The 23150-nt window shown below is 48.1% G+C and overlaps 1 protein-coding gene across 1 annotated transcript in view; it reads left to right on the top strand.

Annotated features, from left to right (window-relative positions):
• Nucleotides 1-23150, top strand: part of LOC126513515 (WD repeat-containing protein on Y chromosome-like) — a 121328-nt gene that overhangs the window by 65486 nt on the left and 32692 nt on the right. The window contains exons 13-15 of the mRNA XM_050161960.1: nt 7206-7449; nt 10232-10337; nt 18553-18704. Of these exons, the coding sequence (XP_050017917.1) occupies nt 7206-7449; nt 10232-10337; nt 18553-18704 (502 nt within the window). The remainder of the gene's footprint in view (nt 1-7205; nt 7450-10231; nt 10338-18552; nt 18705-23150) is intronic.

Genomic DNA, 23150 nt, shown 5'->3' on the forward strand with positions numbered 1-23150 from the left:
CTGCTGCTAATACTGCAGTGACGTCAGGCCTCGCTTTTCTATAGTTAAATAAATGATGTGGTTCAGATTTCATTTGAATGTGTCTCCCCAAGGTTCCTGTGCTGGAGACAGGGTCACCAAAGTGGTCGCATTAAGAGACTGTAGATTCTTTGAAGTGGGGTCAAATGGAAGGTGATGAGGCCATCAGGGACATCATATTCGGAAGGGATTAATGTAGTTCTTCTGAGACCATGGACAGTTCCAGAGTAGTGCGTGTGTGCTGCATGAGAAAGAGAGGGGGGGGGGTTAGCCTCTCCTCCTGATCAAGCTCCTTATCCTTATTTGTAACTTCTCATGTTCCTAGTCCTCTATCATCACCTCTCTCTCTCTCTCTCTCTCTCTCTCTCTCTCTCTCTCTCTCTCTCTCTCTCTCTCTCTCTCTCTCTCTCTCACACACACACACACACACACACACACACTTCTACCATACCTGCTGTAGTTAGATTTCTATTGCTGTAATGAAACACCATGACCAAAAGCAACTTGGGGACTTGACTTTATAGCTTACAGTCCATCACAAAGGGACATGTGAAAGGACAGGAACTCAAACAGGAGCCTAGAGGTAGCAACTGACACAGAATCATGGAGGAGCCTTGCTAACTGGCTTGCTCTTCAGGCTCAGATTCTCATATTCAGGATGGTGATTTGAAAGAAAATGACCCCCTAAAGGGAGTGGTACTCTTAGGAGGTGTGGCCTTGTTGGAGGAAGTGTGTCACTTCGGGGGTGGGCTTTGGGGTCTCTTTTGCTCAAGTTTCCCTCAGGGTGACTTCCTGTTGCCTGCAAGATGCAGCACTCTCAGCTCCAGCACCACGTCTGCCTGCACCCCCCATGCTCTCCATCATGATGACGATGGACTGAACCTCTGAAACGGTAAGAGAGCCACTTCCGCTAAATGTTTTCTTTGTAAGAGTTGCCGTGGTCACAATGTCTCTTTACAGCAATCAGAAACCCAAGCTAAGACATTTGGCTACCTTTCTCCTACAACCCAAGATCCCCTGCCCAAGGATGGCACTGCCCAAGTGCACACTGGGCCCTCCCGCATCAATTATTAATCAGGAAAATGCCTCACAGCCTTTAACCCCCAGGCCAATCTGATGGAGGTGTTATTCTCAGTTGAAGTTGCCTCTTCCCACATGATTCTAGCTCATGTCAAGTTGAATAGAAAAACAAACAAATTTTTAAAAAAAGACAACTAACCAGATCAGCACCTAAGAGAGCCCTCACCAGAGGATGAATGGGTGGGCTACCTGATCCTAGACATTAAACCTTCAAAACTGTGATGTAAACAAACCTCTGGCATGTGGTGGATAGAATTGTATGGTGCTGGTGTACCAAGTTGGAAGCAGGGAAACTATGAGACACTTCAAGCCACTCAGAGAAGCGAAGACAGCCATACCTAGTGGAAGCAAGAGATGACCCTGGTGGAAGGTGATCACATTCCCGGTGCCTCAGGCGCATAGTGTCAACAGGTCAGATGTTGGCTGACCTGATGAGAGGAGACTCATGGGTGACTATTTGTTTGTTGACATGAGCATCCTGAAAGATAGGCTTTGCCCTAACTAAGGTGGGAAAGATGGCACTGGCAAAACAAGCTGTCACATCCCCTGGGGTCTCTTGATTTATTCCTCTTCTTGTTATTTCTATGATGAAATGCCATGACCAAAAGTAACTTGCAGAAGAAAGGATTTATTTGGCTTACATGTCCTGATTACAGTCCATCACTGACAGAAGTAAGAGTAGGAACTCAAGCAAGGCTGGAACTTAGAGGCAGAAACTGAAGCAGAGGCCATGGAGGGGTGCTACTTTCTAGTTTGTTCTCCTCGGCTTACTCAGCCTGCTTTCTTATAGAACCCAGGGCCACCAGCCCAGGAGTGGCACCACCCATAGCCAGTTGGGCCCTTCTACATCAATCATCAATAAGAAACTGCCTATAGGCCAATCTTGCAGGGGCATTTTCACTACTGAGTTTTCCTCTTTCTGAATGACTGTAGCTTGTGTCAAGTTGGCCAAAACTAATCAGTGTAACTGCTGAGGCCCCATCTCACTTAGAATGAAAGCCAAAGTTTGTAGGGCTCTGTGTGACTGAACCCAAACCCTTACCCTCTAGTTCCGTCTATTTCCACCATTGCATTCCCTCTTGCAGCCACACTGATTCTCTTGGCAGCGTTTGGGACTATGTTTTCCTCTTCCTAGGAGAGGAAATTCCTACAAATGCTCACCTAGCTCATTCCACGTCTCTCAACCCCTGGCTCATCTGTCACTTCTCTGCCACTTTGTCATAAATGGGAAGTGCCTATCCTCCTACTTCCAGCCTTCCTTGCTGGTTTAGTTAGGGTTTCTATTGCTGTGAAGAGACACCATGACCTCGGCAACTCTTATAAAGGAAAACACTTAATTAAGGTGGCTGTTTATGGTTTCAGAGGTCTAGTCCATTATCATCCTATTAGGGAGCATGGCAGCTGGGATATGGTGGCCTGCCAGCAGATATGGTGCTGGCTCCATCTTGATCAGAAGGCAACAGGAAGGGCACTCAAACACAGGGCAGTATCTTGGGTATAGGAAACCTCACACTCCAGTCCCAAGGTGACACATTTCCTCCAACAAGGCCACACCCACTCCAACAAAGCCACACCTCCTAATAGCACCACTCCCTAGGAGCTTATGGGGGCCAATGACATTCAAACTACAACACTTGCATTGGTCTTCCTGTAGATGGAGTTTTTCTGTGTTTTGCTTCCCAAATAACAAACACAGAATCTTAATATTACTTATATGTGCTTGACGGAGAGCTCAGGCTCATGACTAGCTAACTCTTACATTTAAATTAACCCCTATTTCTTATCTATGCTTTGCCACATGGCTTAGTACCTTTTTTTAGTAAGGCATTCCCATCTTGCTTCTCCCTGCATCTCCCAGTGACTCCCCTGGCTTGCCCTTCTTCAACCCAGCATCCTTAGTTTGGTCACCCCACCTATACTTCCTGATTGGCTACTGACTTTTATTAAACCAGTTTGAGTGACGAATCTTTATGGTGTACAAGAGGACTGATGATTCCACAGCATCTTCCCTTGTTTGCATACACGGATCCAGCCCCTTTTGGATATGTTGTTTGTGTTCTTGATAGTCTATCTCCCCTTAGTGCCGGGATTTCTCGACTGTATCATCCATCGTTAGCACCCAAAGGCTTAGGATGGCGTCTAGCTTCTAACAAACAGGTGCTCAGCAAATATTTGTCAAGTGGGTGCATTTGCAAAGCCAGAATTCAAAACCATGTCTATCTCTCATCCCGTGCTCTGAAGCGCCACGCACCCGGGCAACCAGAGGACTGAGGCAACAGCCGTGTCTAATGTTTTTCTCATGTGTCATTGTCCTTACAGCACCCCACCTCCCCAAATTCCAGGCTATCCATGCACTTCACAGTGCCTGCAGATGGCTACTGTGTGTGAGTGTATGATGTGCACACGCACACACCTGGCACCAGCTTTTGCTCCTTGGGAGCAGCAGACAGTCACAGCCTCATCACAGAGGAAATTCTTCCATTCCTAAGACTCCCTGTCACCCCGTTAGGCAAAGAGGTCTTGGACAAAGCCTGAAGGCCCTTCCTTTATATACTTGAGGGGGGAAGGTGTTGAAGCTTGCCTTATGGGCGTACTCCCAGGGAGACAGACCTTATGAAAAAGGAACTCTGTGCTGCCTGTGAGTACCTCGGTTAACTTTCAAGCTGCCAGTGCCTCCATCTTGCTGTTTATTTAAAGCAGGAATGCCTAGCCTCATTTCTGTCGTTAATGAATATGCAAAGGGAAGCATATCTTGGCTAAGGCCACAGGCAACCCAGGGCTGGATTGCTCAGGAGTGTCTTGTCCCCCACAAACAGGATCAGGGCTCTGATTTGTGACCTCCACATCTGTGGGGTACCTGATGTGGTGAGGAAAGTCTTGAAGAGCAAGGGGTGAAACACTGGAACAGGTACGTAAAAGAAGCCTCAAAATGCAGCTGGACTCGGAGGAGGCAAGGGCTGACCTGGAACACGTCGCCGGGCTGCTGGCACCACAACGAGCCTGCAGCTGTGGCAGCAGCATCTGGGGTTAGCCTGATGCGAAGATCACAGAGGAAAATCAGTCTCACTTCCTCCAGCACCCTCGTCCCTGAAGACTTGCCTGCTAGCTAAGGCGCCGGGGATCTGAACCGGCACTGGATCTGCTCTCGGTTTCCATGGCGACCACTTAAACTTTTCATCATCCTTCCTTCAGACCTTGGAGAAGAGCTATGCTCTCTGGTTCCCATGGCAACCACTTAAACGGGTATCCTTGTCTGGCTCTATTGGAAGAGAGTCGCTAGAGTTCATGCAAATGAACTTGGATTACTCTCTTTTTACTTGGGAAATAAAATAAAATTCAAATAAAGTGCCACACCTGCTCAGAAGTTTCAGAACTGGCTTCAAAACGAAGGGTGAGCAACAAACCTGTCAAGCTGCTGTTTGAGGCGGGTGCACCGTGTCTCTTTGACTCTTAAAAGTGCTCACCCAGAGCCTCTGGTTAGTTCTGCCATCTTACAAGGGGGGAGGGGTAGACAGCTTCTCCACCCAGTGCAGGCTTTCACTATTATGGAGGGACACACACGACCCTCATCTTAGTTCTCTGTTAATATATCACCAAAGGTGGCCCCAGATTTGGTGACAGCCGTGAATCATATGAAGATCATATACAAGCTGCCCAGTGCTTCTCCGAGTTCTCTCGCAGGACTCCCAGAATGGATGGCTGGCATTCTCAACTTTGAGGCTTTGGGCCAGGAGAAATAAACGAGCTCCAGAGAAGTGAGGAGGAAAATGGAGGATGCCCTGTCTACATGTTTAGACACATCTCTGAACTCCATTGTGGGGGTGTTTTCCCAAACTAGAGATGCCAAGAGGCAGAACAGCGATAACATTGAAAACGACAGGTTTCCACCACAGAGACTTCCCGGTTCTCCTGAGGACTCAGCCTGTGGCAGAGTCGAACCTGAGCACGGTCTGCTGAGAGGAGCGGTCCATGCCCTTGAAGACGGAGCCTGCGTTAGACCGATGGAGCTTGAGAATGGCACATCCTTCTTCCTGATTCTTGGGAAAGTGTTGACCTTGTAAGCCATAGTAACGGACACAACACACAGGCAGCCTAACCCTAGCCCAACGGAGTCACCAGCAATGAGTGAGGAGCTGAATGTTATTCTCCAGCCTTCTTTCCCCAAAGGTCTTCTGAGTCACGTGGAACACAGCAGAGATGAAGGGGAATCCAGGTTGCAGGGAGCGGGGACCCTGCTGAGTGTATTGAGGACCATCTTTCTTCATCCTCAGGTCAGAGCCGGGCTGGAAACCCACAGGAGGACATTGATGCCACCATTTGGAACCTATTGTTGAAGAGATTCTTATATCAACCAATCATCCAGATGAACGTATCTGTCCAAGTCAGTGTAGGAAACAATCGCCCAGTTTCCTGATGGAGCCAATGGACACTCAGCGCACTACAGTGTAGCTTCAGACAGTCCTGAGCTCTGTGCTTCCTTCTGCCATTTTCGTTGTAATTTTTTAATTAGTTTTTATGTATGTGGGTGTTTTGTCTACCTAGTGTATGTGCACCATGTTCCTTCCATGTCCTGTGGAGGTCGGAGAGGGCATCAGAGTCCTGGAACTGGAGCTCCAGATGATCGTGAGCCACTGTCTTAGTTAGGGTTTCTATCGCTGCAGAAAGGCACCACCACCACAGCAACTCTTACAAAGGGAGACAGTTAATTGAGGTGGCGGCTTAAAGTTTCAGAGGGTCAGTCCCTTATCATCACTGTGGGACATGGCAGTGTGCAGACAGACTCTGCTCCATGTGGATATGGAGAGTAGACTGTCACACTGAACAGAACTTGAGCAAAAGATAGCTCAAAGCCCAACCCCACAGTGACACACTTCCTCCAACAAGGCCACGCCCACTTCAACAAGGCCACAACTCCTAAGAGTGCCACTCCTTTTAGGAGCCATTTTTTTTTTTCAAACTGCCATATTCCACTCCTTGGTCCCCAAAGGCACGTAGCCATATCATAATGCAAAAACACATTCAGTTCAACCTCAAAAGTCCCCACAATCTATGCGAGTCTCAAACTTAATTTAAAAGTCTAAAGTTCAAAGTCTCTTCTGAGATTCATGTAATCTCTTAACTGATCACCTGTAAAAATCAAAATCAAAAAACAGATCACATGCTTCCAACATATAATGGCACGGGATATACATTACCATTCCAAAACGTAGGGAGCAGCCGGGTGGTGGTGGCGCACGCCTTTAATCCCAGCACTCGGGAGGCAGAGGCAGGCGGATCTCTGTGAGTTCGAGACCAGCCTGGTCTACAAGAGCTAGTTCCAGGACAGGCTCCAAAACCACAGAGAAACCCTGTCTCGAAAAAAAAAAAAAAAAACAAAAAAAAAAACCAAAACGTAGGGAGCAGAGGATAAAGAGGAAATTTTGGAGCAAAGCAAGACCAAAATCCAGCAGGGCAAATCCCAGACTCTGCATCCCCATGTCTGATGTCAAAACGCTCTTCAGCTCTCCAACTCCATTCAGCTTTGTTTGACTGCAGCACGCTTCTTTCGCTCGGGCTGGTTCCACTCCCTGTTAGCGGCACTTGTTGGTAGGTATACCATGGCTCTGGCATCCCCCAACATCTTGGGGTCCCCAAGGCAACGTGGGTGCTGGGAATCATACTCTGGTCATCTGGAAGAGCAGCCAGTGCTCTTAGGTGCTGAGCCATCTTTCAGGAGTTTTCTGGATGGCAGGTGTTCTCTGCTTTCTTGATAAGATGAGGTGGGGATGGGTGTGCTTGCGTCACTGAATTTCTGAAAGACTCAAATAAAAGCATCGCTGGCGAGGCAGTGCCGCGGGCAATGAAAGCCTAGAAGGCAAATGGCCTTCATGCTACCTCTGCCATCCCAGCTGTGTTTCATGTCCCTTTTTAGAAAAGTGAGAAGAGTCTTTTGTTACTCAGCGTCACCTTTATTTTCAGGCTGTCTGGAATTTAACCATGGGGATGAAAGAAAATACCAGCGTCGTTACTGAGAACAAGTCTAGGGCCTTAACAAAAACAGCAGGCTGTCAGGGAATTGAGCGATTGCATTAAGAGACTGTGTCTTGTTTTCCTGTGAATATTTTTAGGGTTCGCTATGGGAGCGACAAACGTGAAGAAAAAACTAGAAGAAATAAGGAATGTCGGGAAGACTGTCAAGAAGGGGGAAAGCTCAGCATCGCTCGCTGTGCCCCGAAGGCGGGCAGAATGCCATCACACTGTGTTCAGCATCCATAAGGGAGTCAAGGCATTCTCCTTCTGTAGGGAAAAAAACCTGCTGGTGACGGCAGGGATGGATCGACTCGTCAGGGTCTGGAATCCTTATCTGCCTGGGTAAGTTGTCTTTCTCCTATCAAGAGTACCCCTGGTGTCGCCAAGTAAATGGGAATGTGACTGGGGGTTCCATGTGAGGATCTCTGAAAAGTCCCTGTCCAAAATTAGTCTCTCCACACAGCCTGGGATGTTTCTGCTTCTAAACCTCTAAAAGTTCACTACAGAGGCTACTAGAAAGATGGCTCAGTGGTTAAGAGCAGTGGCTACTTGTCCGGAGGACCCGGGGTTCTATTCCTAGTACACACATGATTGCTCAAAATCATCTAAAAAAAAGTCCCATGGGATCCAGCTTCCTCTTCTGGTCTTCACATACATGGTGCACAGATACACGTGCAAGTAAAACATCCACATGCGAAAGAATGTTTTTTTTTAAAGATTTATTTATTGTTTACAGTGTTTCTGTCTGTCTGTATGCTTGCTGGCCAGAAGAGGGCACCAGATATCATTACAGATGGCTGTGAGCCACCATGTGGTTGCTGGGAATTGAACTCAGGACCTCTGGAAGAGCAGGCAAAGCTCTTAACCTCTGAGCCATCTTTCCAGGCCCATGCGAAAAAATATTTAAAATTTTTTGATTGTAACTGTTATGAAATATAAATCCCATCAGGACACAGTGGCCATTCATATAATGGCAGCACTTTGGAAAGTGAATCATGACTTCAAGGTTAAGGCCAGCCTGGGCTACATAGAGAGACTGTGTCTCAAACAAAACAAAACAAAACAAAACAAATGTAAATACTTTCCAATGACACAGAGACTACGAGATGTCATTTACCTGTATCTCAGTGTGACTCCCCCCTGTCTGACAGCATCAAGCCTTTAAGGGACCATGATCAGCTGCAGAGTAACTGAAGTTTTTACATGCAATGAGTGCAAGCTTAGTGTGGCCTCACAGCAGTGGCCCGGTGTCCTCCTGACTGCACGGGCTTTAGTCCCATGAGATTGAATAGCTCTATCATGCCTCTGTAACCATACAGAGTTAACGTAAGAGAACAGATGTAATTGACATGACAGAAAGCCACAGCTGGTCTGTAAGGAGCTGGGGTTGGGTCCACTAACTGTCCATGGCTATCACCCTCTCAGTGGGACACTGTCGTATGCTCTGGGCCAGGCCTGCCCTGCACACAGTAGGCCCTTCTGAGCAGGCCCTCAGAAACACTCCAGTTTTTCATTTACTTTATTATTTTCATATGTGTGCGGTATGAGCTCCTGCGTATGCTTTTTGGCGTGTCTCTTGCGAGTGCTCGTGCACGTGTGTGTGGTCACCTGAGGCTGACACTGAGACTTGTGCTGGCTTAGATTTTTGTCACCTCGACATAAACTAGAGTCACCTGAGGAAAAAGAACCTCGGTCAAGAAAATGCCTCCATCCGTGATGGAGTGCGTGACCTGGGAGCTGTAAGCCCAAATAAACCCTTTCCTCCCCAAGTTGCTTTTGGTTGCCAATGCTTATCACAGCATCAGAAAGCCAAGACAAGGGTCTTCTCTTCGGTCTCCCTCTACTTTCTTCATCGCAGCACAGTCTCTCAGTCAAGCCCAGAGTTTGTGGTTGCCACTGGTCCAGCTAACCAGATTGTTTGGGGGGATCCTCTGTCTCTGCCTTCTTAGCGCTGGAACTACAAGCAGGCTACCACTTCCAACCAACATTTCTGTGGGTTCTGGGGATCTGAACTCCATTAGTCATGCCTTGCTGCTTCCACTGAGCCATCTCCCTAGTTCTACCTTCTTGATTGTATATTGAGATCTACTGTGTAGTGTAACTCTGTAATCCATCCAGCATCTGTCCTTGCTGGCCCTTGCATAGAGTCCACTGATCAACGAAGCTCCCAGAGCCCGGAGAAGGAAGGACAGGGTCAGAGTCCCACAGGCAGGCCTGTCATTTCCCAGAGACATGCTGCGAACAGGGGGTGGGAAGTAGGGTACCTACTTGACCTTTGAGTTCGGGTAAGCACAAATCACATCGGCTATGCCCGGGTTGCTGTCTGGGTCACTCTCTTTGGCATCTGTGGAGACCCACAAGGTGACCCGGTTCCCATCCATGGCACAGGTAATAACCAGGACTGTAAGGCGCAGTGGGTAAGCATATTGAATCTGACTGTGCCTCTTGTGACTCCCCAGCCAGGAGCTTCTCTTAACCACCTGCAACAGACTCAATTTTCCAATGTATGATGGTGACAAGATGCTCACCCTCTGGGGTAATAACAAAGACTAAAAAAACAATAACAAGGCTGAGAGCAATGCGAGAGACATAATAAAAATGAAAGGCAGGTTTCTGCCTGCTTCTGTTACAGTTAGAAGCAGGTATGCGCTCTCTGCCTTAGCCTCAGCCAGGCTTCTTTTCTCTCCATCTCTTGACCCTCCCGGAGGACCCAGCCACGATGTCCCGCAAGGTTGCTTTAAAATAGCTTTCTATTGCAGAGCCCAGATTTGAACGCTGTTCCCTCGGGCCGGCCTGTAGAAAGCGCCCATGTGTCCCGGCATCCATGGCAGCCCACCTCAGACCCTTCCTTGCCTGTTCCTTTTATGCAGCTGTTGTTAACAGCTGGAGAAGCAGAGCCCCAGGCTTCTGCTCACTCTGAGGTCTGTTGCTAAAACCGCTTATTATTTTGCCTCAGTCCTTTTATTACACGAAATATATACTTGTGTAATATCAGAGGGAAGCAGAAGCCTCCTCCAGGCTGAATAGAACTGCCAGATCCAGGCCAAGCTGAGTTGCATTTTAAAAAGAGAAACAGAAACAGCAGAAAGAATGGCTTTGTGCTCATTTGTTCTTTTCTTTCTAGAAAACCAACAGGTGTGCTGAGAGGCCACACGGCTCCTGTGGTGTATGTGCACATATCTTTGGAAGAAAGCAAAGTGTTTTCCATGTCCACTGACAACACTGTCAAGGTCTGTCCCTCCCCCGCTTTGATACATGCATCCTTCAGGCAGGTTTTATTCATTTGTTCGTTTGCTTGCTTGCTTATTTTTGAAATATGGTCTCCCACTGTAGTCCAGAATGGCCTGGAACTCTCCCTGTCTTAACCTCCCAAGCAATTTGCTCATCTTCATCTTTGGCAATGTGAGGGGCTCTGCCTTGGCAAAGGTTCATGCAGGGTTTCGATGTGTGTATTTGCTTCAGGAGCGGTGTGTATATATGCGTGTGTCTCTGTGTACCAACATAAGTGTCTGTGTGTGTCCCTGTGCATGTGTATGTTTCTGTGTATATATGCATGTACATGTGTGTGTTTGGGTATTTGTGGATGTGTGTCTGTGTCTGAGTCTGTGCACATGTGCACAGCAGTTGATTGTCGTAAACTCTCCGTGTCGGTGCTTGGGGCCATATGTATCCCTTCCAGCATGTGGGCCCTGCCTGTACACAGCCCAGAGAGCTCCTTGTCCCAATCATTTCCCCAGGTGTCTGGAAGCTAGATAAGTAGAACTGGGAATTCGGCCCTGGCCATCAGTGGCTAGCTCTTATTTTGCAATACACACCAGACATGTGCCTTCCTGAAATGCTACCCAGGAGCCTCAGAACTTAAACATTTCTGACCTAGATGGAGGCAGTGACATCATGGTTTGGCTTTGTTTGCCTTCATATACTGAACATCCTGTCTACGCCTAAGACTCAGCGTACGCCCTGACCTCTGCAGTGTGCTGGGTGTTTTTTGTTGTTGTTGTTTTGTTTTGATTTTAATGCAAAAAGCAGTCTGACTGGCTCCTTTCCTCCATCATTACTCTTGTTTCTTCCGAGGATAAGACCGAGCTTCACAGCCCATCTGCCTACTGGGCTGTTGGGGGCCACAGGGTAGGAATTTGGACTAAATTATAGGAGGTGGGGGATCCTGTTCAGAGAGAGAGAGAAAGGGAGGGGGAGAGAGAGGAAGAGGGAGAGTGGGGGGAGGAATGGAGGGAGGGAGGGAGGGAGGCGAAGAGGGAGAGAGAGAGAGAGAGAGAGAGGAATAGTTTCATGACCTTGAGTTAGGCATTAGTTTCTAAGAAATGACACCAGAAGTTCAAGAAACAAAAGAAATTAGATTAGGTTTTGTCAAAATTAGAAACATCTGTACTTCATAGGGCATCATTAATATGAGAAATAGATTAACTGACACAATGGAGGGGATATTGCAAACCATATGCTGATAAGGAATTTGCATCAAGAATATAAAGAACTTTCAGTGCCTAATAACAAAAATACTGATAGCCAATTGAAACATGGACAGAAGATTTGAGAAGACACTTCCTCAAAAGTGGCCAATCATGGCATACGGTGCTCAGCACCATAGTTATAGGGAAATAAAAACCAAAATCCCAATAAGATATCACTTCACACTCATGAGGATAGGTAAAACTAAAAAAAATAGCAGAGGACGATATGGTATACTGACAGAATGAGAAGAAATTGAAACTTCTATCTATTGGTATCAAAAAATGCCATTTAAAAAAATCATCTTATCAGTTCTTGAGTGGTAAATAGTTAACATATGACTCAGAGCTCCCACCCCAAGAGAACTAAAAACATGCATTCCTCAAGAATGTCCTTATCAGTGCATATAATAGCTTTATTTGTCATAGTTAAAAGGTAGATGCAACTCAAGTGTCCAGCAACTAATAAATGGTAAAAAATAAAATAAAAGCAGTGCGTGTGAGAACAAAAGAACGAATCCCTGTCCACGTTCTGACCTGGGTGAACCTGAGAGGCGTGATGTTAGGTAAAAGTCATCAAAGCCACACATTGTCTTGCTTCTTCCCCTTGTATGAAACATCCAGAAGAAACCAGGACAGAATATAGAATGGTTGACAATGGGCATGGGGGTCCTAAAGGGGCTGATGGGATGCCCTGGCTGTGCCCTGGTCATGGCTCTGAAACTCGGTGACTGTGCTGAAATCCCCTGAATTGAACGTTCAAAGTGTGAATTTTGTGATATGCGAGTCACATTTCAATAGAGAAGTTTTTAAGGGAGTGAGGCCAGAGAAGACTCAAGGGTGACACCAAGATTTGGAATCTAAGCCAAACTCAGAGACAGGGAATGTGGCAAACAGGGGGCCTTAAGACCAGGAGCACGGCTTTGATTGTGTTGGACAGGGTCAGCCCGAGATTAGGGGTGTGGCCAGGACTGGTGGTATAAAATGGGGCGTTGTTAGCGGTTAGATAGACTCTTCAGCTCTGGACTGAACAAGAGGACAACAAGAGGAAGAGGAAGAGCGAGCAGAGAGAGCAAAAGTCTGCCAAAGATATGTGCCAGGCCAGAGATGTGGTCCGAGATGGCCCCCACACAGTGAGCAGGGTCCATCCAGCAGAGAGACAGGAAGTGGGTCTTCACACAACGAGGTGTGGAGACTACAGCCAGTGCTATCACTGGGGCCCGATGGCAAGCAATTCAGTTCTCTGAGCAAACTTGATTAAAATGAGGAGATTTATGAAATCCACTGTTTGATTTATTTTGGAAATCAAATTCACCTGAAGGCTTCGTCCAAAGTCCCCGTGTGGAGGACTCGGAGTTTTTAATGAGCTTTTCTTTCTCCCCGTTGACTTTTGCGGCTCTTAGAGAATCATAATTTTGTATGTGGGGACATGTCTTCCGTCCTATTTTCTTTCCCCATCGCCTCTCCGTTTTCTTCCAATCTCAACTTGTGATTACAAGATTAGCATCTCGCCGGTGATGAGTCAGGCATATTGAATAGCTTCCCAATGTGTGTTTAAAATACATTGAAATCCCATCTTGGAAATATGGTGCGTGAGTTATTTCAGACTGCACTATTCCTATCGAATAACAGCTAATCAACTAGGCGCCAAATAGCTCGAATCCCAGCATGCCTGAGCACATAGTCTTCATTCTTTGAATTATTTTTCAGCCCAAATATTTTACTCCTCCAAATCATGGGGACATACAGACATTTCAGGAGGCTGCTGGCTTCTGGCATTCTCTAACGGGGAATGAAGTGACAGATTCAGATTGCCTTTTTCACTTGGAAGTCTCTATACATGTGACGTCACGAGCCACACACAGGGCTGTCGTTCATCAACTGGAATTAGAATTCAGGGAAAGTTAATTTTTCTAAGGAAGGCAGCATGGCATGCTAGCTAGTATAACACGGAAAGCTCTCTTAAGCACATGCCAGGTTTTCTTCAGGCTAAGATAATAGGTTTCTTTCTGTCCGTTTTAACCCAGCACCAGCGATTCTATAAGCAACCGCTCCCATTTGAGGGCTGGCATCTCTCCAGTCAGGGGCCCCGCCTCTTCATCCAATGTCAAGAGGCAGGTAGATAAAGAGGGACCCGCCGCCTGCAACTTCAACCACTCTTCTCACAGTCCATGCCAAGTTCACGGCCGCGATGGGCGAGTGGGCAGTGGCGCATGTCTGAGTCGGCCACCCTCCTGCCAGCAACAATTCTGCAAATGGACGAAGATGTGTGGATTTGGGAGTAGGCAGGTGACAGAAAGCTTTGGAGACAACTCAGAAATCACAAGCCAGGTACTTGGGGCGACGCACTCAGTCCTCCTGAAATGACTTCGTTCTGGAGAGGTTTACTCCTTCCCCAAGACGGGAGAAAGACCCAGCATGTAGAGTAATTGTCCTTCTGAAAAGCCACGCATAGACTGGGCTCAGTGCACCGTGGTTTACTCTGTGAGACTGATGTCAGCCGAGGAGCCATGGGTAGAAGTCAGTAGGGTGTGAGCCATGGAGGACTTGGCCGCAGAACTCGTCCCTGGGTGGCCGGGTGAAGCAGCAGGAGATGCTGACCTCCTGCTGAGGTCCTGCTCACCGCAGAGAGCTGTTCTCCTTCAAATGTCCCCTGTGCTCACAGTGGCTGTTTTCAGTTGGGGAATTCGATGCCAATTCGATGACTCAGTCTATATGTCTACGGAACAAGTGTGTCCGCACCTTTCCTTCATGGGTCTTAGGCACCCACTCATCCTACCTGAAATGACTTTTCCCAGATTCCAGAATTCCCTTTGTCCCCCTTGGGAACCATTTCCTAGCACTATAACAAAATACCCGAGAGACAAACCAATTTACCAAAGAGCCTAGGTTAGTTTAGTTCATGGTTCTAAGGCTAGGAAACCCAAGAGCAAGACACTGGCCTCTAATTGGGGTCTTCTTTCTGTGTCAGTATTATAAGAGGCTGCACATGGTCAGGCAGAGCAAACATGCTAGCTTGGGTCTCTCTCTTTACTTTTCAATACAGTTTAGGTGCCCAGCCGGGAGCCCATGGTCCTGCACATGCTAGGCAGGTACCACCAAGCTATACCCCCTAGTTCTGCCTTTCTCTTCTCATGGAGCCACTAACTCCATCATGGGAGCCCTATCCTCATGACCTCACCGAATCCCAGTTGCCTACCTTTAGATACTGTTAACATATAAACTTAGGGGCTGAGCTTGCAGTAGAGATTTTGGGAAGCGTGTTCAAATCATGGCACCTCGGGCCAGAAAGTGAGAAGAGATCAGTGAGCCAAGTCTTCAGGCAACAGGGGAGCTTGTAAAAACTGTGCGGGTCAACTTTCCAGCCAGCAAGGTGAGAGAGGGGAGGGGCTGCCCCTTCTGCAAGCGACTCTTGGGATCGCCCTTTCCACGGGATGTCAATGCTGGGGCCCACGCTGACTTCACAGGCGTCACAGACCCACACGGATCCAGGCACGACCAGTTTCGACCAGTTTGCTAAGAGCTCAGAGAGCGAATGGAAAATAAGCAGAGAGCAGATGCAAAGGATTAGAGTGCAGCTTACAAGACAAAGACTTCAAAGGGCTAGCGTTTGGCAACTGAGCCAAGGAGAAGACAAAGCTCTGCCCTGCCCAGGCTCATGAGTTCACTCTTGTTAGATTTTCCCATCTTGGCTACTTCTTAGCCTGTAAATTCAGAACTTCTCTTGGAGCCAACGGATAACATCTGCCTCCCAAAGCTGGCTTACAAAGCACTAGTTTGAGGCTGGAGAGATGGCTCAGTGGTTAGGAACATGTGTTGTTCATGCAGAGGATCTGAGTTCATTTCCCAGCATCCACATCAGGCAGCTTACAATGGCTTGTAACTTGAGCTCCAGGTGGTGCCCCTAACCCAGGAACATGCACACACATAGACATACGTACATGTTCATGTAGAGGCCTAGTTACCTGCACAGAACTATTGGGAGGTGGTGGAAACTCTAAGAAGTGGGGCCTAGTGGGAGCTCTTCAGGCTGTTGGGAGCCTGGTCTGGAAGGGGACACTGAGACCTTGTCCCCCTCCTTGTTCTCTTGCTACCTGGCCGTAGGGTGAGCAGGTCTCTGTGCCCTTCCCCATCTCCTGTGCCCCTGCCAATGAAGCACTGCTTTGCTGCAGGCCTAAAAGCAGCAAGGCAACCGAGACTATGGATTGGATTTTCTGGACATATGAGTCAAAAGAGACCCTTCTGTAGTGATATTTTGTTTACGATCTAACAAATAAAGCTTGCCTGAAGATCAGAGTGCGGAGCTAAGCCACTAATTAGCCAAGAGGCCAGGAAGTGGTGGCACACACCTTTAATCCTAACACTCAGAAGAAAGAGGCAAATGGATCTCTGTGAGTTCAAGGCCACCCTGGGCTACATGAAATTGAATCTGTCTAACCGAGAAATAAAGCCCGCACAAAGGTGATCCCAGCACTTGGGGTCACACACCTTTAATCCCAGAACTAGGGAGGTGGAGACAGGAGGAATATGGCTGGGAGAGAGGACTACAACATGAGAGGAGGCAAGAGCTCAGTCTGAGGATTCCGTCTGAGATGCAGTCTTGAGGCTTCATAGAGACAGCAGCAGTCTGAGGATTTGTAGAGACAGGATCGCCCCTTTTGTCTGAGCATCGGTAGAGGTAAGAACTCTCTAGTGGTTTGCTGCTCTGCTCCTCTGATCTTTCAGCATTAACCCCTATATCTGACTCTGAGTTTTTATTAAGATCAATTGGAATCCGTGCTGCACCTTTCCTCTATCTGAGGTTAGGTGTTCATAATAGGGATGGAAAAGCTGACTCACACAGGAACCATAGCAAAGCACCAGAGGCAGAGTGGGTTAAATAACAGAAATGTACCAGCGTATGCTATCATTTATAAAAGGGGGTGTGCAGTCGCCTGGCAGGTGGGAGACTGCACAGGGGCAGTGGTGGGTGACCCGAGGCCTCAGTGGATCCCCTGGTGGGTGGGAGACTGCGGCGGGTAGGAGACAGACAGATACACCATGCAGAGAGAGTTGGGGTATAGAGTTTATTTAGTGGGTTATGGAGGGAGAAGGGAAGGACATAAGTGGGGGAAGGGGAGAGGAGAGAAAAAGGCAGAAGCTGCCTCTCCAGAAGAAGGGCAGACAGACAGACAGACAGAGAGGATTGGAGAGTAGATGGGAGATCCGCTTGCTCGGTGGAAGGGCAGGGGATGTTGGGAGTGGGTGAAGCTTGTCTCTTAAAGGGACAGGGTACCCAGGTGACAGACCAAGTTAACAGATTATAATAGCTTTTAGTTTGAAGGCTAAGAGCCCGAGATCAAGGTGTTGGGCGGGATGGGTCCTTTGGAGGCCTGTGAAAGTGGGTTGGACCCAGGCTCCTGACTACCTCCTGGCAGTCTTCTGGCAATCCTGGTATTCGTAGGTTGTGGATGTACTGCCCCAATCTCTCCCATCATCTTCATGTGCTGTCTTCCCATTGTGTGTCTCTCTCCTGCTCTTGCAAAGTCACCCATTGTATTGGAGTCCAGCCTGCTCCCGGATGGCCTCATCCTCATCCACTTCTTGTAGCTCAACAACCCATTTCCAATTGGAGCCCCATCCTGAGTAACTGGGATTATTTGCCATTTGCAGGGAGGTTAGCCATTTACCCATAACAACAGGTGAAGGAAACCAGGACTCAAAGCGGTTGACACACTGTGGGTGCCTGTCAGCTCACAGGGCAACAATTGCCTCTCTGATGGTCGTGGTCTCCCCAGTTTTGTGTTTGGCCCAGCCATGTGGCCCTCACCATCTCACAGTCTGCTAACGGAATGCCAGCGCCATGGCATAATTTACAAGCATAACAGTGACTGAGAGCAATATTATTCTAGCCATGTTATACCAATACAATATTTTACTCAATTCTCTAAACACTCTTCTTTAGTCAAGTTTCTTAATTTCTCTAAGCAACACTACAAAACAGGCAGCATTTTGTCTCTCTGTTTTACAAGCAATACTGAGTGGAAGAGTTAGGAAATTGTGTGAGGCTACCCAGGCACTGGGGGGACCACTTGGTTTCCAGCACAGGTAAATGAATTCTGGGCTGTCGCGTCCTCAAACAACAGCCACACAGGAGTCTGTTCCGTGTATCCTCCAAATATCTGCCCAATGACTGGGTTGGTGGTGTATTCTTGTATTCAGAACTGGGCACAGAGGACTGGAGAGATGGCTCAGTGGTTAAGAGCACTGGCTGCTCTTCCAGAGGACCTGGGTTCAATTCTTCAATTCCCAGAACTTACATGGCAGCTCACAACTGCCTGTAACTCCAGTTGCAGGGAACCTGACACCCTCATATAGGCAAAACACCAATGCACATTTTTAAAAAAAGAAAGAAAGAGAAAGAAAGAAAGAGAGAGAGAGGGGAGGGAGGGAGGGAGGGAGGGAGGGAGAGAGAGAGAGAGAGAGAGAGAGAGAGAGAGAGAGAGAGAGAGAGAGAGAGAGAACTGAGAACAGGTTTGGTTACTACGGTACCACAAATGAGACCCATGGCATCAGAGCCTCCTGAAAGCTGGGTCCATGGAGAAGGGGGTGACTGGTCATGTCCTTATGGGAAGAATAGAGCCTCGAGACTCATGGTCAAAGTGGTCCCTTCTCTCTGATCACCTTTCACACTCCCATGATTGAGGGGGAACCAGAACTGTAGGCCTCACTGTCTTCTCCACAACGGTGGAGACGGACTCCTGCCAGCATTTTGACTTTTGGCAGGGGTGGACATGGGGTAGAGGTTCAGCTTGGCCAAGTCAAGCCGGACCCCACAGCAGGCAACAGCTGCGGAAGCACAGCAGATGGGCAAAGCGTAGCACTAGCTGAGCGTGTGACACACACAGGCCTTAGAGTCCGAGGCCAGCCTGGGCTATACAGGGAGATCCTAGATAGGAAAAAGAAGAAAACCTCTTTCTCTCCCCCATCTCCTCCACAGATCTGGGATCTGGAGACCCATGGCTGCTGCTTTACGGCCTCTTCCAAAGCCAGTGGCATCAAGGGAGAACTCTCGGCCTGCCTCTACCTCCCTGGACCTAGAACCCTGTGCGTGGCCACAGATGCCCTGGCTTTTCTTCATCTGAAAGTGGGGTATGAACTCTCTGTCCTCTGGGCTTTGTTTGCAGAATGTTCTAGAGGGTGCTAGAATTCCAGTGGCATGGTCAGTGTTCTACTCAGTGCTCTACCATTCAGGTCCCAGGCTCTGAGCCTGCACCCTGGGCCTCTGGCCTTTAGCTTATGTTTGGTGAGGCCCTTTGAACTCCCACACTGGAGTAACCTGGACTATCCAGAAGTGACTTTGCCCTGGGCCTATCCCACTCACCAGCCTTAAGTGTACAGGACATAAAGATTCATTAGAGGAGGGCAAAAGACAGAAGCTGAGCAGACAGAGACCTGGGAGTCTGGTATTCCCATCTTAGACCCTCCTATTTATAAAACAAGCCAGTCATACAGGGAGTACACACCCAAGTGACAAGTCAGGACTGGAATGGAGACCTCGGAGGATTCCCTTCCCCGGTGCCTGAGCCGGTACTGAGTCTCCTGGATTCCACATGTGTTCTAGTTTCCTTGACACCCAAAACTCCACCCCAACCCCCAGCTCTAGTGTCATTGCCCCTTGACAAAGAATCTAGTGGCCACTTACCTCTGGGGGAGGGCAGTCTTCTGGCTTCTCCCTGCTCCTACACCCTGATGAGATGAATCAAAGGAGAAACGAAACCCTATGTTAAAAAACAAAACAAGGGGCTAGAGAGATGGCTCAGAGGTTAAGAGCACTGATTGCTCTTCCAGAGGTCCTGAGTTCAATTACCAGCAACCACATGGTGGCTCACAGCCATCTGTAATGGGATCTGGTGCCCTCTTCTGGCATACAAACATACATGGAAGGAATGTTGTATACATAATAAATAAATAAATCTTAAAAAAAAAAACAAGGAAAAACAACACATATAGACGTAGAGACACACAGATTGGCTCACACAAAAATTCTAGAAACAAACAAAAAATGGAAACTATAAAATAAAAACAAAAGACCTGCAGGGTAAGAAAAAAGAAAGAAAAATGCCCAGACAAAGCATTGTGGGACAGAGACGCCACTGAGTTTGTTTTGGGTTGGACATGGACAGGACCTGGCCTGAACAGTGGTTCATATACCAAGTGAAACTCCTTTAGAGAAAACTAAGTTTTCATTTGGTTATCAATCAGAAATAGCTCCTGGGTTAGGGATGTGGGCTCAGCGCTGGGATCCCGTCAGGTCCTGTGCAGGCTGCCACAGTCTCTGTGAATCCTACAGAGTCCTGGTGTGCTTTGAAGGCCTTATTTACTGCCGGTTCTCCATCCCCTCCAGTTCCTCTTCCACAGGACTCCTTGAGCTGTGAGAGGAGGGATTTGATGAGACATCTCATTTAGGGGTGTTCCAAGGCCTCTCTCTCTCGGCACACTGTCCAGCTGTGGCCCCCGTATTTATTCCACATCTGCTGCAGGAGGAAGATTCTGATCTACGAGCATTGCAGAATGTCATGAGGAGTAGTTCTGTTGCTATGTTCCTTTAGCAGAGCCGTGGTACCTGCTTTCCCCTAGGTCCCTAGTTTCTTGGCCATCTAGCAGTGTGAGGGATGGGTTCCTTCTCATGGAGTGTATTGTGTCTCTAGGGGATTTCCAAGTGTGCCGATTTGTCTGTCTCCACATCTATATATTGCTTCTTGTGCTTTTCCTTTGGCTGTTTGTTTTTCTGTTTGTTTGCTTGCTTGCTTTGTCCCATTAAAGTTTGTTTACTATTTTCTTAGATGCCTGTTTGTTTTCTAATGAGAGGGTAGGAAAGGATGTGGATTTGGGTGGATGGGGAGGTGGGGAAGGGCTAGGAGGAGCTGGGGAAGGGGAGAATCACAATCAGAATATTTTGCATGAAAAAAAAAATCAAACAAACAAAAAAGCACAAGGGGCTAGGGAGGTGGTTCAACAGTTAAGAGCACTTGCTACTCTTGCAGAGGACTCAGGATAAGTTTCCAGCATCCACATCGTGCCTCCGTGGCTCATGACTACCCATAACTCCAGTCCCAGGGGATCCTCTTCTGCAAACACGAGGCACCCATGTGGTGCACATACATACATGCAGCCAGAACACTCAGACACATTTAATTAATTCATCAATTAATCTAAAACAGACAAAGGAAATGCATCTCCTGATACCAGTTCCCACAGCCTGCGAGGAAGCGTCCTCCACACCCGAAGAGCCCCAGAGGTTATGGAATAAGCCACATCCTTCTGTGGAGAAGGAGCTCCCCCTGACTTGCCTATATGAGTGGTGGGGTGCTTGACATATGCTTTATGTACTGTGAGGTTCTCTGTAATCCAAGCTTGGCCTTCGTCACAGTCGGCCTAGCGTAAGTGTGGCTCACGCTTCGTTCATTAGGTTTATGTGGACACTGGGAATCAAACCCAGGTCATCTGGAAGAACAGCCAGTGCTTTTCACCTCTGAGACATCTCTCCAGCCCCACATGGCCCACTCTTAATCCCCTTATTCCTCCTGACTCCATACCACACCCTCCTCCTCCCCCACCACGTTTTCATTTTGTCCTGCTTTTACCAGCATTTAGCAGTTCTGAGACTCCAAAGCCAGAATTCACTGCCCGAGACCAGGTTGCAGAAAATCCTTACAGTGACTGTCACAGCCTGAGGATTTCAGATAATGTCTCACAGTGGTGACTGGATCCCTGTGCCCAAATCAAGACTTTTGCCCTCCCTTTGCTTTCTCTTGATGGAACAGAGGCATGGAGGTCGGGGTTCTTAATCCATGTGTTGTACCTCAAAGGCCAAACTGCAGATGCGGAGAACTCATTTCAAGGGGGCTGGAGGTGGCTCAGTGGTCAAGAGGATGCGTTGCTCTTGCAAAAGACTCAAGTTCAATTTCTAGTGCCCACACTGGGTGATTTGCAACTGCCTGTAACACTAGTTCTAGAGGACCTGACTCCTCTGGCCCCTATGGGCACCTGTGCTCATGTACATAAACCCACACAAGGATACCCACATACACATAATTAAAAATAGTTGTTAAACTAAGTTCATGGAAAAGCAAGCACATATCATGGCATCACAAGTGGCCTTGGTCTTGGCCATCCACTCTCTTTCTAACCTCAGTGAAGCCATGCAGCCAGCTAGAATGGCTCAGAAAACTCAAATAGAGCCACAGCAAAATGGTTGGGACAGCCAGGCTCCCGAGCGGTCTGGAGTGTTTCACTCGGGATGCCAAAACAGCCTGCTTCCAGGGGAACTTTGTGCCAATCAAATTGCTGATTGTTCTGCGTGACAGAATTGTGTAGAACAAACAGCCCGCTTGGTTGATTTCTTTTGGAATGCGATGCCCTGATGGGAAGTCTGCTTCGTGGTCGACTCAATCTCCAGTGCTAACACGCAGCTGCCCAATTGTGTCCCTGTCCTAGCCCACCCCATGCCTGCTGTCACTCAGGAGCTGTGCAACCCAGGGTTACCTAACACTCCTTTGCCTAAGCACCTCCCACAGCAACTGGGAAAGGGGTCAGACCAACAGCCTGGCCCCGAGTTCTCCCTTCTTTTCCTTTGTTCTATTCTGTGGACTTCCTGCCTCCTACGGTCTGGGCCAAACACCCCCTTCCCTCCCTCCCTGCCTGCCAAACACACACCTCCTAAGCCCCAGGACAGGCTGCTTCTCCCTAGAGAGTAGTCTGAGCATCGTGCCCGAGACGCTGGAGAGTCACTGCAGAGGAGGGAGGCAGCAGGGAGACCACACAAGGAATTAACGTTCAGTATCACATCCACTGCATGCCGCCATTTATATCCATTACATCATAACTATTCCTCTCATTTCCAGACGAGATTGTATTTTGCAGATGAGGAAATCAGGCCACGGAGCCTGGGTTGCTCTTGAGTGCTGGCCTCCCAGAGGCAGTGTACAGAACCAGACTCTGGTTGCCCTGCTGTGCCCTTCGCACCTGAGTACCCTCAGAGTCACAGCAGAGGGCCAGCTGCGACCTGATTGGCCTCATCACTGCCGTGATTAAGAAGCAGGGCTTTCTGGGCACAAGGATTCATAGTGTCCTAATTTGTTTATGTGCGTTTGGGAGGAAATCTAAATTCTCAGCACTCCAGAGCATTCCATATGTCATCCAGTCACACTCCTCCTGTCCTTAAGGAGAGACACATAGCCCCGTGTGGTGGCACACACCTGTGGCGCTATTATTGCTCAGGAGACAGAATCAGAAGCATCTTGAGTTTGAGGTCAACCTGAGCTACAGGAGAACCAGTCTCAATCAATCAAGCAATCAGTCAATCGTTCGGAAGTGCATGCTCTCTGTTTTCTTCTTTAGCAGTCATTAAAGCTCACCGTGTGCCAATCGTGTGTTCTGAGAGTGCCTTATAGTATGTGCGCTGTTCTAATAGGATGCTATGTCTCTCTTCCTATTCCTATTCCCTGTGTCCTAGTTAGGGTTACTATTGCTGTGACGAAACTCCATGACCAAAGCAGCTTGGGAAGGAAAGGGTTTATTTGTCTTACACTTCCA

Source organism: Alexandromys fortis, unplaced genomic scaffold (genome assembly GCF_014885135.2).
Source record: "Alexandromys fortis isolate MF-2015 unplaced genomic scaffold, M_Fortis_MF-2015_v1.1 scaffold_118, whole genome shotgun sequence".
NCBI classification, from domain to species: Eukaryota; Metazoa; Chordata; class Mammalia; order Rodentia; family Cricetidae; genus Alexandromys; species Alexandromys fortis.